This window comes from Petaurus breviceps, unplaced genomic scaffold, assembly GCF_028583685.1.
Source record: "Petaurus breviceps papuanus isolate PSGF00001 unplaced genomic scaffold, PetGlider_PUasm1.0 90849, whole genome shotgun sequence".
NCBI classification, from domain to species: Eukaryota; Metazoa; Chordata; class Mammalia; order Diprotodontia; family Petauridae; genus Petaurus; species Petaurus breviceps.
Window position 1 is genome coordinate 17,711,819 of NW_027187361.1, and position 17,066 is coordinate 17,728,884.

A 17,066-nucleotide genomic window follows, 5' to 3' on the forward strand; every position below is an offset into this window, starting at 1 on the left:
ATCCATGGAGTGATCAGGAAGAAAGTAATCCAGTATATCTCCAGATTTCAGGACTAGAATCCTATCAGATGGTAAACTCCACTTTTTGTGTCCTCAGGGCTTGGCACGACACACAAGCACAGTGTTATTAGCACAAGCACATGCTAGTGCTTGATAAATGTGGATTGATTGATTGCTGGTGGTCTGCTTCACAGTAATTTAGGAAGTTTGAAAGAGGAGACAGTTTATGAGGGAAAATAATGAGTCTGTTTTTAAAATGTTGAGTGTGAGATGCCCAGGGGACATTCAGTTCTAAATATCCAATAGATGCTTTTTGGGTATATATATACTGGAGCTTGAGAGAGACGTGTGTGTGTGTGTACGCACATATGTGTGTGTATATAGATACACATATATGCACATAACACACATATACACACACATACTTATATATCTGGGACGCAGACAGCTGAAATCTTGAAAATTGACCAGCTCAGCAAGTCGGAGAGTACAGAGAGAAAAGAGAGCTCATTGATCTTCAGTGATCTGTAATGGGTTTCTTGAAATTTTTCTTCCAGGGAGACTAGTTGCCAACTAAACCCATGAAATAGAGCGGTTTTAGGTTTCCTAATGAAACTGAGGATAAAATTGTATGGCCTTTTTCTGCTGTAGTCTGCTTATTCTTGCATGTGGGTAGGAGGGTGATCTAAGACCCCAGTAAGTACATTGGAAAGAGAATTCTCCTATAAATCAGCCTGAAGGTCTGATTATGAATGTTATTATTATTATTAATATTATCGTTGTCATCATCATGATTTAGGTATTTTAAAAATAGTCTAAGATTGGTTAGGAGATACATAGTTTTCAGAAAAAAATTTCTGTTTTTCTTAAAACTACTGAAGGTTGGGGCAGCTAAATGGTGCAGTCAATAGAGCACCGGCCCTGGAGTCAGGAGGATCTGAGTTCAAATCCGGCCTCAGACACTTAACACAAAAACTAGCCGTGTGACTTTGGGCAAGTCACTTAACCCCAATTGCCCTCCCAAAAAAAAGGCAAAAAAAAAAATAGAAAAAAAAACTATTGAGGGCAATATTAATTCATTGGGAGATTTTGAGCATGAGGCATTGTCAGATCTAAAGGAACGTACTATGAGAATAGACTAGAAGTCATGTTCATAAATGAGTTGGACATTTCAAACACTCCCTTAATATCCGCATGTATTTTAGTCAGAAACATAACATCCTTTGTAAGGAACAGTAAGTGACAAGCCTTTTTCGTCAAGGAACTAGCAATCTGGATATAATTTCTATAAGTCAAAGAAATGAAACAAGCAAGTTGTCTTAAGCCAGTGGTAAATCAAATATTTTTAAGGGCTTCCTTTGTGTCTAGGAGGTATAAACTATTTATGTTGTCAGACCAAATTTCATTTCTGGGTCAGAATCTGCTTAATAATATACAGTTAAGAGACAGCTAGCTACCTTGAAGTCTTGGTGTAATAGTGATTTTTTTTCCTAGCTCCATGTGATATGAATGGGTTTATGCAAGTGTTTGAACCTGGTGTAACTTATAAAGTTGGAGTCAGTCAACTTTTGTCCCACTAGCTAGGTCTGAACTCCTACCTCTGTAGGGCTTGCAAATTAAAAATGGTTTGTTTTTTTACATCTGTGTATTTGCAGATTTGTGTATTTGTCATTATAACTACTATGGAAATGTTTTGCATAACTACATATATTTAACCTATATCAAATTGTTGTCTTCCCAGTGGGAGTGAGTGAGGTGGGGAGAAGGGAGAGAATCAAGGTTTTTTTTTTGCCTTTTGGAGGGCAATTGGGGTTAAGTAACTTGCCCAAGGTTACACGGCTAGTTTTTTTGTGTGGGTGTTAAGTGTCTGAGGCTGGAACCAAACTCGGGTCCTCCTGATACGGGGCTGGTGCTCTTACTCACAGTGCCACCTAGCTGCCCAAGAATCAAGTTTAAAGAACAAATGTTTTTTAAAAAATTTGTTTTTACATGCAACTGGGAAATAAGATATACAGACAATGGGGTATAGAAATCCATCTTGCCCTACAAGAAAGTAAAGGGGGGATGGAGGGGATATAAGAGATGGCAGATTGGGGGAAGGGGTATTCAGTATGCTTGCCATCTTGGGGTGGGGGGTAGGGGAGAGATGGGGAGAAAATTTGTAACTCAAAATCTTGTGGAAATGAATGCTGAAAACTAAAAATAAATAAATAAACGAAATGTATGTATTTGCAAATGTAAAACCATTCTTAGCTTGTAGGTGATCCTGTAACAGACCTTAAGGCACATTCAGCCTACAGGCTGAAGTTTGCTGGCCCCTATTATTATAGGACACCCTTCTCAGGCAGGTTGTCAGCACCAAGCCCAGAGACACATCAGTTTAGAGCATCTGGGTTTAAGAGGGACCGAGACCAGGATTTTGAGGACTTTCAAAGGTGTCTTATTGGCAGTTCATGTACAAATCCCAGTCATGGCAGATTAGGCCCTTTGAGGAGTGAAGACACAGCCTGATGGTTAAAAATTTAAGCCAGATATTTAAGCATATGGTTCACATCATATGTCCACTGGATGTGCTTGATCCCAAACTCTCCTTTCTGAATTATCTTAGGGCCATATTGCTTATCCCATCATACACAGGATTAAGAAGTCTCTCTTCCCTCTGCCCCAAAGGATGAACTTTAAGCACTTTAGAAATTATTATATAGGGATGGCTATATAGTGAATAGAGCACCGGCCCTGGAGTGAGGAGGACCTGAGTTCAAATTTGGCCTCAGACACTTGACACTTACTAGCCATGTGACCTTGGGCAAGTCACTTAACCCCAATTGCCCCTCCAAAAAAAAGGCAAAAAGAAATTATTGTATAAAGTAAACTCCTTGAGGATAGGAACTGTTTTTTCCTTTGTTATATATCCTTAGAGCTTCACATCTAGTAGGTTCCTAATAAATGGTGGTAGAACTGTTGAATAAAGCCCTATACAAATGTAAGGTGTTGATTGTTATTGTTAATATCAAGCCATATTCTATTCAAATTTTTATTTCTTTATTTTCAAGCCCATATTCTCTCCCTTCCCTCCACCCCTTCCTGATTCATTGAGAGGGCAAGAAATATGATACCCAGTATACATATGAAGTCATGGAAAACATGTCATTCCATATTCTAGTTGTGTGTTCCACATCTTCTGTGCTGTCTTCAGCTTATTTTCTATCTTTTTGTGCTCAGGAGCTGGATGGTCTTGTAGAAATAAACCGAATGACCCACAAACTACTGAGCAGGTACATGACTCTGGACAGCTTTGATGCGATGTTCCGAGAGGCCAATCATAATGTATCAGCGCCATATGGAAGAATCACTCTTCACGTCTTTTGGGAGCTCAACTATGACTTTCTCCCAAACTACTGCTACAATGGCTCTACCAACAGGTTAGTGTTGTCTGCTTTCTGTGTCCTGACGTTCATCGTGCCAGACTTCCCAAATGGAACCCAAGGAGGGGAAACCACTTATTCAGGCCACTCATTCCAAAGACCGCCTAGTTTGACTTCCTTATTTTACATCTCAGGAAACTGAGGCCCAAGGACATTAAGTGACTTGCCTAAGAAAGTGGCCAAGACAGGGTTTGAACCCAGGTCCTCCGGCTCCAAAACCAGGGCTCTCTCTCCTATGCCTTACTGTTTTCTAGGTTTAGTTATCAGCAAAAATGAGCTCGGAAATCCGAGTTCTCCAGGAGCGTCCCTGTTCTTCCATGACATTCCCCAGAATTTCTTTCCCCATTTAGTCATCTCCAGATAAGAAACTTAACTTCTTTTTTCTCTCCTACTCTACCACTGAAACACTCAGGATCCCTTTGAAGTATAATTTGAACTCAATGACGCTGTCCCTTTATAAAGGCGTTTACATTGCCCCTTTGGGCGTGTGGTTGATGGGACTTTGTTTATCGCTTTTTCAGAAGTGAACATTGACTCTTTCCACAATCATAGGCCAACTGTCTCCAAATTGACAGCACAACTACTAATTATCCTGACTTGAATGGCAGTAACTTGAAATTTGGGGCGGATAGGAAATCAGGTAGGAGGTGCCAGGGAGAAAAGCTATTGAATTCAATATCTGCACCCCCCTTCTTGCTTTTATGTAGAGCTATCTTTGGGGATGCTTGGGAAGACATAGTAATTTAGTTCCCATAGTTAAATTTTAGGCATTTTCCTATTTCCCCTTTTACTTCTCAAATTGAAATGAATGTATGTCTTCACCCCCTCCCATGCCAGGGCTGTAAGCAATCTGAGTAGATATTATGTCATTGTCTGGTATTTATATCTCCAATACCTAGCACATCGACTGATGCATAAGTGATTAATGAATGCTTGTTGATTGATTGATTGATCGATTGATGGATCTGTCCAGACTCTTGTGTTCCTTGTTGCCTAGACAGGCCTGTCTGTGGTGCTGAACTGGTAGTTGGGGATAAAAAACGTATATGAGACTTGATTTAGATTAGCCATTAATTCCATCGAGACGTTCCTTTTTCAGGTACCTCTAGATGTCACTGTTGGATTTTCTAATAGAAATAGTTCAGTTCCCAAATGTAATTAGCTTATAATTATAGCAAATTCTGTTTTGCAGATAGCTCTGTCTGATTTTAACAATAAAAGCCAAATTAATTGATCTAAGTGAGCCTTGGTCATGGGGTAGGTGATAAACTTGGGCTTATGTGGACATTCCTCTTTTGCAGAAAGGCATGAGGAAGATAGGGCTGTCCCCAGGGCTAATAGATAATGTAAATAGTAGAAAATGGGTCCCCTATTTTCAGCAATATAGTTTACTTTTCCAGTGTATTGGTTTCTATCAACTCCTGGCCTAAAAAAGATTATCATGAAACTGAACTATGAAAGTTTATATTGCTGTGAGATCTTAAGAGTTGGAAGGGCTCCCCTTTCCCCAAGCCACGAGTGAGTGAATGAATAAAAGCATTTACTAAATGAATGAAAAAAAGCATCTATTAACTGCTTACTCTGTACAAAGTCATGTAGCCTCTGCCCTTGACGAGTTCACATTCTTATTGGGAAAACAATACATACAGTTCAAGATGCCCTGCCCGCTGTCAGAATTCCACAGTATTCACTCAGATTTTCGAGATATTTATTAAATCCCTGCTGTGTGGAAAGCACTGTTTCTAGGCACAGCAGAAATATTCTATTGATAAAAGTTCCCATAACACAAAACCCTTAACTTCACGGATCTTAAAAGATGAGTAAGGGGAATAAAATATTATTGTTATCTTCATATAATGGTCATCCCATTCTTTGTCCTTGACTATTAACATCTCAAAAAGCTTAAGTTCCATGGAAAATATTTTGAAGAGATGTTTGATTACAATAAATACTTTTGTCTCAACTAAAACATATGTCCTAATTATTTATGCCGATATTTAGGGTTTGTTTGCTCTGCCTTTCCTTTCACCACCTCGTTATTGTGTTAAACAAAACAAGGAGTAATAATGAAGTGACACAGCCCCTTGGGGCTGGCCTATAGGACCTACATTATCTCAGAGAAGTGACGAGGAATTCACTAATAGAGTGTCCAGTCTTCGAGGTGATTCTTCACATTGAAGAGAGCCTTGTGATTTTTAAGTCTCTTGTGCTAGAAGAACGCGTCTGGCTTGGATAGTTATGTTAACCAAGTTTACGGCTAGGGGTAGTTTTCTTCTAGTTTGGAAAAAACCTTCTTGCCTTCCAAGCGGGCACAGAAGCTGTTGTTCTATGTGGTTTTCCATAATAACGGTAACAGAATTTGTATAGCCCTTCAGAGTGTATAAAGAGCTTTTATTTGTTACCCATTTGGTCCCCATCCTAACAGCCCTCATCTCCATTTAACAGATGAGGAAATTGAGACACAAGGTGAAGTGACTTATCTGGGGTCATACATTAAGTGTCTGGGTTAGGATTTGGTCTCAGGTTTTTCTCCCCAAACTTCCACACTGTTCCCTGCACCACCTATCTCTACATGGCATATTTTATTTCGTGTATTTTTGACATCTTAAATCTGCTGCAGTTCAGAAATTCACTGAAGTAACAGATTTCGGGCTCAAACCCTTTTGTTCGATGATGGTCCTCAGGTCTGAGGACTTCCGAGTGGAAATATGGGATCCCCGTGGCCTTCTCGCCCTACCCCCCACCCCTCAGCACTTTGCATCCAATTGTCATTTCACCCCTAGAATTACAAAAGACTTCTCCTTCCCTACTTTATTGATATATGTGTGGGCTTTTCCTAAAACCACCCTTCTTCTGATGCCTGGGTATTTCAGACACTTGACAGAACCCCCATTTTTGCTGCAGAGTTAGGGAAAGTGCTAAACTATCCATAGCATTTGAATTTGGAGAAATCGAGATAATTCAGTAAGGACATTCCTTCTGGGGGAGAGGGAAGCCAAATGTGGCTTCCTAAAAATAACCTACAATGGCTGTCAAAAGTGAAGATATTTGACAGAAAGAGATGCATATTAAAGAGTTTTGTTGGGGGGCGTGTGAAAATTCTTATCTGCTTCTGAAGGCAGATGTCTGGGAGAGCCAGTCTGATACAGAATAGCTTGGTACTAACATCATTTCACTTTTTCATAAAATAATAATAATGGGGGCAGCTAGGTGGCTCAGTGAATAGAGCACTGGCCCTGGAGTCAGGAGGACCTGAGTTCAAATTTGGCCTCAGACACATAACACTTACTAGCCGTGTGGCCTTGGGCAAGTCACTTAACCCCAATTGCCCTGCCCTTCCCCCTCCAAAAAAAAAAAAAGATTTTATGATCCAGGTAGAGGTGGGAAGTACCCAGGCCAATGAAATCTCATATACATAGAAGTATTTAGGAATCATCTAGTGCTGTTGTAAGTTTAATCCTTAAGTAGTCATTTTGCTGTGTCCAGTAGAACAGTCCAACAGGAGATGGAATGGAAAGGGGCTAGAGGGACGGAATGTGAGAGAATGCAGAACAGCGTTTCCTTTTTTTTAACTTCGGACCCAACATTCTTTCCCCTTCAGTCATTTCAGTTCTTGCTGAGCCCACAAGTTTCTTCTGAGGAGAAGCACAGTTGGCTTCATGAAGCAGCTGCTTTTACCAAATTTTCATCACTTACATTACACTTGCTCAGCCTTCGAAGGGCTTAATATGTTAAGAGCCTTCAGGAATAGCTGGTGATCTGCTTGGGAAGCAGGGAGGGGCTAGAGTTTGGTTTTCAGAAGTTTTCTGAGATGATTGAAATCAAGAACATGGTGTGCTTTTCTAAGAACTGAAGCCTCTTCTGAAAAGGAGTTGGATGAGTAAGTGTAGAATCATTAAGAAGACTAATTGACTTCAGAAGCATTTCTCGTCTGCAGATATTCAGGATTTGTTTCTTTAGACACTTCGTCATCAGAATGCCAGTCCAGTAGCCTCTCCGGCCATCCTGGATCACATTGTTATAATACGCCCACAAAAATAATTTCTGGAATTTAAGGACTTTTAACACTGGTCAGACGGCTGATAGAGACTTTGGATTATATAAAACATCCTGGACAAATCTTAATTTTGGAGCTTTAGCATCATGATCTATGTGTCAAGAAGTAACCTCAGTTATGAAGTATGTAGTACATCAATTAACAAACATGTACCAAGCATCTGCTTGTGCTGGGGGTTGACCGAACTTGAATTCCTTCTGAGCCAGTGTAAGAATTAAATTTAATATATAGCATTACAGTTGTCTTGCCTTCAGGAACATCTTTGCTCTGTGCTTTTTTTTGGGAGGGGGGAAGGTAGGGCAGTCAGGGTTAAGTGACTTGCCCAAGGTCACGCGGCTAGCTTTTGCGTTAAGTGTCTGAGGTTGGATTTGAACTCAGGTCCTCCTGACTCCAGGGCTGGTGCTCTATTCCCTGTGCCACCTAGCCACCCCTTGTGATTTTTTTGTTGTTTTAGTTTTCATTTTGTTGTGCTAATATAGAGAGGAAGCACGAAGCAAGATGTCTCTGTCACTTGCATTGTCAGTTTATCATCTTGGGCATTGACTTGAGCTGAGAGTCCCTGTAAATCTCATGGAGGTTTATAGTTCCTTTAAAATAAAACCTTATGGCTACCATTTTTTAAATGACTGAAACTTAAATATGCAATAAGAAAAGAAAAAGACGTATTATAAACTTCTACACAATAAGATAAAAAGCATGCATGTGCACAGCAAAACATCAAAGAATTCAAAATATAGAGCAAATTTCCATTTCAAGAAAGCGTGTGTAATAAGTACTGCCCGCCATGTTGAGAGCTGTCCATCTTTTCTTTGCTTCCTTGTTAGTTTTCTTTTGTTCTCAGCTATGTGCTTTTTACTTCATTCTTTTCCCCCACTTCCCCCCTCCCCCCAAGGCTACAATTAAGCACAGATATATTTCTATATGGATATAGATATATATACATATATACACACATATATAGACATATACTTTCCCCAACAAATTCTACTTCTGAACTTTCTTGTGTTCATATCTCATTTATTTCCTTCCTTCCTTCCTTCCTTCCTTCCTTCCTTCCTTCCTTCCTTCCTTCCCCTTTTTGGAGGGGCAGTTGGGGTTAAGTGACTCGCCCAAGGTCACACAGCTAGTTTTTGTGTTAAGTGTCTGAGGCCGGATTTGAACTTGGGGTCTCCTGACTCCAGGGCCGGTGCTCTATTCACTGCGCCACCTGGCTGCCCCATATCTCTTATTTCTTATCCTTCCTAACTCCTTTACTTTACTTTTACCCTTTACCTAGTCCTCCTATTATTTAACCTGCCCTCCCTCCAAGAATCCTTCCCTTATCCTCCCATTCCCAGAAATCTAAACATCCTTCTACACCCCCCCCCTTTAACATAGTCCCTCACTCTCCCCTCTGGAGATTCCTCCCTTTTCCTCTTCCCCCATCTATCCCCTTAGCGTTTTACTTCTTTCTGAATTTGGAAGACTCTTGTACTTTTCCAGAAAGCACAGCCCCCCCACCGTCACCCTGGAATTTTCTTCGCTCACTTCTCTCTCCCGCCTTCTCTGGTTTCCTTCAAGCCTCAGCTAAAATCCTGCCATGTACAGGAAGCCTTTTCCAGTTCCCCTTAATGCTAGTGCCTTCCCCTTGAGATGATCTGCAGCGTGGCTTATCTGTGTGCTGTGTATGTATATAGCTGTTTGTATGCTGTCTCCCCCCTTAGACTTTAAGTTTCTTGAGGACAGGAACTGTTTTTACCTTTCGTGGTGTCCTCAGTGCTTATTAGCATACAGCAAGCACTTGATAAATGCTTTTTGCAAATCCTACTTGAAGCAAAATCATTTCCTTCACCAGATTATAATGGTCTTTATTTTTGTTTGGAGAAAATAGATTGCCTTATAAGGAAGGATGTCTTCCTAATTATTAGGGAGATTGAATGAAAGCTCTGTATTTCCACGCTCCCACTGCTGGTGATTGGGGCATTGGTGACAGCCAAGACTGCTTTGGCCCTTGAATGCTTTTGTGTTTATCAGCTCTGTGTTGAACCAGAGCCAAACAGGGGGGCATTTTAAGAGCCATGGACAAAGGTGGGTGCTCATAAACACAAACACCATGCAGCAAAAACAGACAAGTAAATAAATGAATCACAGGGTTGTAGAATTGGATCTGGGGGGACCTAAAAGACCTGGCTCTGCCCCTTCATTTTACAAAAGAGACATCTGCAAGTTCAGATGTCTTGTTCAGCCTCCCTGGGGATTCCAGCAGAGCTGGCAATCGAGACCAAGCCTCTGCCTCCAGGTCCAGCCACTCACCCACTGCCCAGGGTGGCCATGTGCATTTTTGTCTAGTAATTTTCCTAAGAGGTTACAAACGTTCATCTGTCCCAGAGTCATGCTTAGGACCTTGTTTTGTGTGGGTCCATTTTGCTTCTGTTTCTTCTACCCAGGAAATAGTTATCTAAGATCCCTGAAAACCTAAAGAAGCAGAAAGGGCAGGATTAGAACAGTGTGAAAAAATAAACAAGTATAAATAGATATACACACACATAATGTGGATATGCACAGTATATCCCTATGCATATTGTGTACATGTGGATAGAATGTATAGTGTGTGTGGGTGTGGGTGTGTCTGTGTATATATACCCAACACGGAACCCAACAGGGATTAAGTGACTTGTCCAGGGTCACGCAGCCTAGTAAGTGTCTGAGACCAGATTTGAATGAAAATCTTCCTGACTCCAGGCGAAATGGATTAGTCAGTCAGCCAGCAGACATTTATAAGGGGCCTGTTATGGAAAGCACCGTATTTAGCCCAGTGGAGAAAGAGACAAAAAATGGAGTAGTCACTGCCCTGAAGAAGCTTGTAGTCTTTTAGGGAAAACATGTTTATTTGTAAGACATCTCTGAAATAAATGCAAGGTAATGGTTGAGGGGGTTGGTGAAAGGCAGCAGCGCCTGCAGGGACTGGGGAAAGGCCTTTAGAACATGGCTGTCAAACAGAGCTGTGAAGGAAATTGGGATCCCAGAAGGCAGAAGTGAAGAGGGAGGTGTCCTCCAGGCAATGGGCCGAGCTTGTGAAAGTGCAGCAGTGACCGAGGAGGCCGAGATGGCCGGGGTAGCAGTACCACAGAGCGTGGGCTTATGTGCAGTTCCAAGGCTGGCCAAGTCGTGAGTCACTTGGTCCTTGATTTAGAGGTAGGATTTGAACCAAAGACCCTGCTGGCTGCCTGAACAGCTTACCACACTTTGCCAACAAACTGATTTTGTAGGGCAGTTGGTAGCACAGTAAAGGGCCTGGTCTGGAGTTAGGAAGAACTGTGTTCACATCTGACCTCATAAAGAATTGTGATCCTGGGCCGGGGGTGGGGAACCTGCAGCCTTAAGGGCTTTACTTGAGGACCTAGAGGGCCACATGTGGCCTCGAGGCTGGAGGTTTTATGCAAATCACTTACTCTCTGCTTGCCTCAGTTTCCTTATCTGCAAAGTGGCGATAATAGCACTTGCAGGGCTGTTGTGAAGCTCAAATGAGGCAATGTTTGTAATGCACTGAGCACATGGTGCCATAGCTCCATAAAACGTCAGTTTGTCGGTTTTTATTCCCATTGTCATTATTCCTCTCTTGATGCAGACAGACATCCTATTTTATAACCCATTTCACCTAATGCTGAAACTAAATGGAAAATTGTTAATGGATTGCCTGTCCTGCTCTCTAATCTGATCAGATTTGATACGTGTTACAGTAATCAGTTCTAAATAGGTCATTTTATATGCTGGTGCTTTGTCATGTCAGGGAGGAAAGAAAGGGCAGTGACATTTCAGAGAGGCAGCAAAGGAGACTGCTGGTGTATGGGGGAAATAGCATATAGAGAAATAGAGGCAGGCCATTGCTTATTGCTAGGATTCCGGTTAATGTAAGGCTTAGCTTTGTGATGCAGCGTAGAAGTTAGAAAATGGAAAAGCCTGTCCTGTAGTAATAGATCGAGTAACCTGGGATCACTGCTATTTTAGGAATTTAGACACAATTTTAATCTCTGTAACCAATGGATTTTTCCATGAGCGTTTTCAAAGTCACATTGTATTTGTTTTATCAACCAACTTCCATTCCCAAGAGCCTAATTCCTCAGTTTTGTTTATTTTTAGCTCTAAAATGAAGCATTCCCTAGCAGGCTTACAGTTTAAGGAACCTTACAGAATTGCGCATAGTTGAAATTATTTAAAGGTGAAGATCCATTCTGTAAGTTAGTAGAATTTTGTTTAGTCAGAACCTTTGAGTCATGCAAGGTTGGAGCCGAGACCATTTGGCTTAGAGGCTCTTAGTCCTGGGGTCCGTGGACAGATTTCCCCTGGTATGAAGTCAGGAAAGAAATGATGTCTTTATTTCCACTAACATCTAACTGAAATATGGTGTTTCATCCCATTGTTTTAGAACCTCCCTCACTATGAGAAGCACCCGTAGGCTTTCCCAGCCTGCCCAAAGGCTTCCATGACACAGAAGGAATGAGAGCTTCCCATCCTTTCTTGTGTAGATGAGGTACAGCAAGTTCAAGTGACTTGCCTAAAGTCATGTCTGTTTTCTTTCAACCAGAGGTCCTTGCTCCTCCTTCTCTGTTCTGCCCCCAAATCTTAGCTGTCCAGACAAGTTAAAGCAACTCAAGGTAGCATAAGCATGTGTTGTTTTCTTTAAATGTGGTTTATGTATGCTAAGATAATTTCAATGATTATCCATCAGGAATTACCAAAAATACTTTCTGTTGAGTGTTTCCACTATCAGTGACAAACATCAGGTATGCTATTCTGTGCCTAGTTCTGAGATCCTTTGTTGGAATAGATTAAAGACAGAAGCTGTTCTGAGTACCACAGGAGCATTCCAAACCTAAGCTTTTTAAAAAGACTCTAAGAGGGCAGCTAGGTGGTGCACTGGCCCTGGAGTCAGGAGGACCTGAGTTCAAATGCGGCCTCAGACACTTAACATAAAACTAGCTGTGTGACCTTGGGCAAGTCACTTAACCCCGATTGCCCTACCTTCCCCCCTCCAAAAAGCAAAAAAACCCCAACAACAAATTCACAGTTGCTGAGCCTTTTTGAATATGCACCACTCTATTCTTTTTTTTGGCTACTTTATTCTTGATACATTATATCTCTTATGAGGAAGCTTAGGTCGCTTAGTGTCTAGAGTCAGGTGGACCTGAATTCAAATGTGCGCTTAGACACTTACTGTGTGACCCTGAGCAAGTCACTTAACCTCTGTTTTCCTTAATCTGAAGAAGGAAATGGCAAACCACTCTGGTATCTTTGCCAGAAAACCCCATGGAGAGTGAGACATGCCTGAATGATTCCCCAACAGCAACGTCTGTTATGTCTACTCCTGTTCTCCGTGACCATCCGTGCTAGTTTCTTGGGGTTTTGCCTTTGTACACTGTAAAGTCCTTGAGATCAGAAGCTTTGATTGATTATCCTTTTCTCTCCAGGGTAACGTAGCTCAGGGCTGTGTAAATTGTAGTGATTCAGTAAGCACTTGGTAAATGGTGTTTCCTTTTTCAGGTTTTAGTTCAGGTAGAATCCGTTTTGATTGAGGAATGATTTACTGAATAATCAGCCAATAAATATTTATTGAGTGCCTACTCACTGTGTAAGGGATGGTGCCTACCCTTGAAATATTTCTCTTCTGGTTGGGAAGAAAAGACTCCATCACTTGATTCCAAAACTGAAGAAGCTTTGTTTAATGCAGGTATTCCTAGCTATCTTAGAGACACTTTAAGAATGTTCTATGGAGTTCAGAGCTCCCTACCATCCCCCATCACCCCCCACTTGTCAGGGGGCCCTTCTGCTGCAAACCAGAATGCCTGTGGGATACTTGACCTAGAGGAAAGGAGCACAGTTAGCCTTGTCCTTCAAAATTCTAAAAGCCCGAACTCTTTATTTTTTTTGGAGGGAGAAAGGCAAGGCAATTGGGGTTAAGTGACTTGCTGAAGGTCACACAGCTAGTAAGTGTCTGAGGCCAAATTTGTGCTCAGGAAGGTGAGTCTTCCTGAGTCCAGGTCCAGCATTCCATCCATTTTCACCATCTAGCTGCCCTAGATAGATACCATGACACTGGTTCTGGGGCCAAAAAACCTTGGTTCAAATCCTCCCTTTGTATATAGATATAGTTGGCTTGATGATTCCACTTACCTAAACAGCCCTTTTTGAGCCCAAACTGGACAGCAGAGAGTAAAGAGGTATTTGATGTAAAAGCATTTTGCAATGAAAATATTATAATGCGTAAGCTGTTGTTACTGTATTTGTTCTTTAGGGAGATGTGATGATTAATTAGTGAAAAAATTCTGAATTTTGAAGTTCCTCAGCTTAAAGGTGGTTCCTTTAATGATACTCAATGTAATTTTTTTTCTTTTAGATTTGTTCGAACAGTGTTGCCATTTTCTCAGGAATTTCAAAGAGACAAGCAGCCTAATGCACAACCCCAGTATCTTCATGGATCCAAGGTAGACCATCACGATGTTGTTACCATTATTGTTATGCCTTTGAAATGAAATCTGTGGGTTAACAGTGGAATGTGTTTCTAATTTGAATCTTCACACACCTAGTCCAGGCTTTTATTTTTTTGCTTTTTGGAGGTTAAGTGACTTGCCCAAGGTCACACGACTAGTTTTTGTGTTAAGTGTCTGAGGCCGGATTTGAACTCAGGTCCTCCTGACTCCAGGGCTGGTGCTCTATTCACTGTGCCACCTCGCCACCCCAGGATTTTTTTATATTGGTGTGTCTGTAGTTCTTTGTACTTGAAAAGTAAGGTTGAAAGGACAGTTTTCTTCCATCTCATTAGCAGCTTGCTTAGAAATAATCCTCCAAAAGTGATTCTTAGGTTTTTGCAGTTACAAATCAGAAGTGAAAATGAATAGTAGATTTAGGTGGAAATTCATCAAAACCATAAAATTATAAAGCCCTTTACTTTTCCACTAAATTGTTTACACCGGGGGGTAAAACACATTTCCCCGTGTACAAAGCGCTGTTAGTATGTTTCCCTTGGGGTCACATGGGAAGCTTCTAATGTGGACAGTGTTCTTGTCCTTTGATTTGACTAGTATGTCTAACAGGGTTGTACTGTTAGTTTGTTTTTTTACTTTTTTTCCCTTTCAATTTTTTTTTTTTGCAATTACTTGTAAATAAAATAAAAATAAAAATTTTTTGGAGGGGGGAAGGCTGGGCAATTGGGGTTAAGTGACTTGTCCAAGGTCATACGGCTAGTAAGTGTTAAGTGTCTGGGGCCGCATTTGAACTCAGATCCTCCTGACTCCAGGGCTGGTGCTCTATTCACTGTGCCACCTTGCCGCCCAGTAAATAAAAATTTTTAACTTTTGTTTAAAAAAAAATTTGGAGTTCCCTATTCTTCCCTTCATCCCTCCTATTACCCTTCCTTGAGAGGGCAAGCACTTTTAATATAGATTATACAAGTTAGGCTGTGCAAAGCATTTCCATATTAGCCATATTGCAAAAGAAAATGCAAATCAAAAAACCCAAGAATAATAAAGAAAGTTTAAAAAAAGTATACTTCAATCTGCATTCAGATTCCTTCAGTTCTTTCTTTGGAGGTGGATACGGTTACATTTTTATACCTCTTTAGTCATTTTTGGCAGTATTTCTTTTTCCTTACTTATCTGAAAACTTCAAGGAGATAGACATTTTCAGTTAGTGACTTTTAATTACCAGAATTTGAATATTCCTTTCCTTTCAAAATACCATCATTCATACATTATTGCTATGATCAATAATAGATCCTCTGAAACTTTTGAAGGTTATAACCTTCCTTTTGGAGCAGCTGGGTGGTGCAATGGGTAGAGAGGTGAGCCTGGCATCAGGAAGCCGTCTGACCATTACATCCATATCTAGTTAGTCACCAGAGAGAGAAGCAGAGAGAGCCTGTGGGCTCTGTTCTGCCCTTCAGCACACTCTGCCCACCACAGGCTCCGTGTGTCCACATTCAGCCTGTTAGGGGGCAGAGTTTATTTTTAAAACAGGAAAGGTCCTCAAGTTCTACTTAGGCTTCTTAAGGGGCAGGGGAGATCTTCAGATTCCCATTACCATTACATGGGGTCATGAAGGGTCACACACAACTGAAATGACCAAACAAGTGCCTTTTATGTTCCAGGCCCTGTGCTAAGAGCTGTCACAAAAAGAGGCTAGAGGCAGCCCTTGCCCTCTGGGAGCTTATACTCTAATGGATGAGATAATCAATGGGAGATAATTCAAAGAAGGAAGCCAGTGGAATTAAGAAGGGTTGGAAAAGGCTTCCTGTAGAAGGTGGGGTGTTAGCTGGGTTTGAAGGAAGCCAGGAAAGTTAGGAAGCAAAGAGGAGGAGAGAGAACATTTTAGGCCTGGGGGACAGTCACTGCAAATACCCAGAGTAGAGAAATGGCATGTCTTGTTTATGGAACAGTGAGGAGAATTGAAAACTACATGATGAAGAGTGAGGTAGAAGGTTAGGAGGGAGTTAGGTGATGAAGGTCTTGGAATGCCAAACAGACCTTCATGAGTTCTGTATTTGATCCTGGAGGCAGTAGGGAGCCACTGGAGTTTTTTGAGGAAGTGGGAGGGTGGAGTGTGACGTGATTGGACCTGCCCTTAAGGAGCATTACTTTAGTGGCTGAATGGAAGATGTGTTAGAGTGGGAAGACTTGATGCAGGTAAACCCCCCAGCAGGCCATTGCAAAAGTCCAGGTGTGGAGTGATAGTGACGTGCACTGGAGTGGTGGACGTGGCAGAGGAGAGAAGGGGCACATTGGAGAGATGATGTGAAGGTGAAATGGGCAGACCTTGGCACCAGATGGCTTTGGGGTTAGGGGTGGCGAGAGACAGTGAGGAATCCAGGATGCCTCCTATGCTGAGAGCCTGGAAAACTGGAAGGACGGTGTTACCCTCTATGGTCATAGGAAATAGGAGACAGGGAGGGTTTAGGGGAAAAGACAGTGAGTTCTGTTTTGGACACGAGTTTAAGATGTCTTCTGGACATCCAATTTGAGATGTCTGAAAGGCAGTTGGAGATGAGAGATTGGAGGTCAGCAGAAAGACTGGGACAGGAAAGGTAGATTTAAGAATCATCTGTGCAGAGATGGGCGTTAAATCCATGGGAGCTGATGAGATCACCAAGTGAGGCAGTAGAGAGGGAGAAGAGGGACCAGGACAGAACTCTAAATAATTAGGTGTCATCGGGAGGAAGATTCAGCAAAGGAGACAGAGGAGAGGAAATAGGGAGGAAGAGAACTGGGAGAGAGTTGTGTCCCAAAAACATGGAGATTAGAGAGTATCAAGGCGAGAGTGATCAGCAGTGGCAGAGACTGCAGGGAGGCCAAGGACAATAAGGATTGAGAAGAGGTCTTAGACATGGCAACCAAGAGATCTTTGGTAATTTTGGAGACAGCACTAGGTGGAATGATAAGGCCAAGGCCAGACTGTAGGAAAGTATAAGAGGAGAGTAACAGGAAAGTGGAAACACCTATTGTAGATGGTTTTTTCTTTTTAAAAACATTTTTTCCTTTTTATTTTCTTTTATTTTTTTTTGGCGGGGAAAAGCAAGGCAATTGGGGTTAAGTGACTTACCCAAGGTCACACGG

The 17,066-nt window shown here is 41.6% G+C and overlaps 1 protein-coding gene across 1 annotated transcript in view; it reads left to right on the forward strand.

The window, feature by feature from the left end:
- The window catches only part of CYFIP1 (cytoplasmic FMR1 interacting protein 1), a 174,961-nt gene that overhangs the window by 102,108 nt on the left and 55,787 nt on the right, over window positions 1–17,066 (forward strand). Inside the window, exons 22-23 of the mRNA XM_069072936.1 lie at window positions 3,223–3,422; window positions 13,856–13,943. Of these exons, the coding sequence (XP_068929037.1) occupies window positions 3,223–3,422; window positions 13,856–13,943 (288 nt within the window). The remainder of the gene's footprint in view (window positions 1–3,222; window positions 3,423–13,855; window positions 13,944–17,066) is intronic.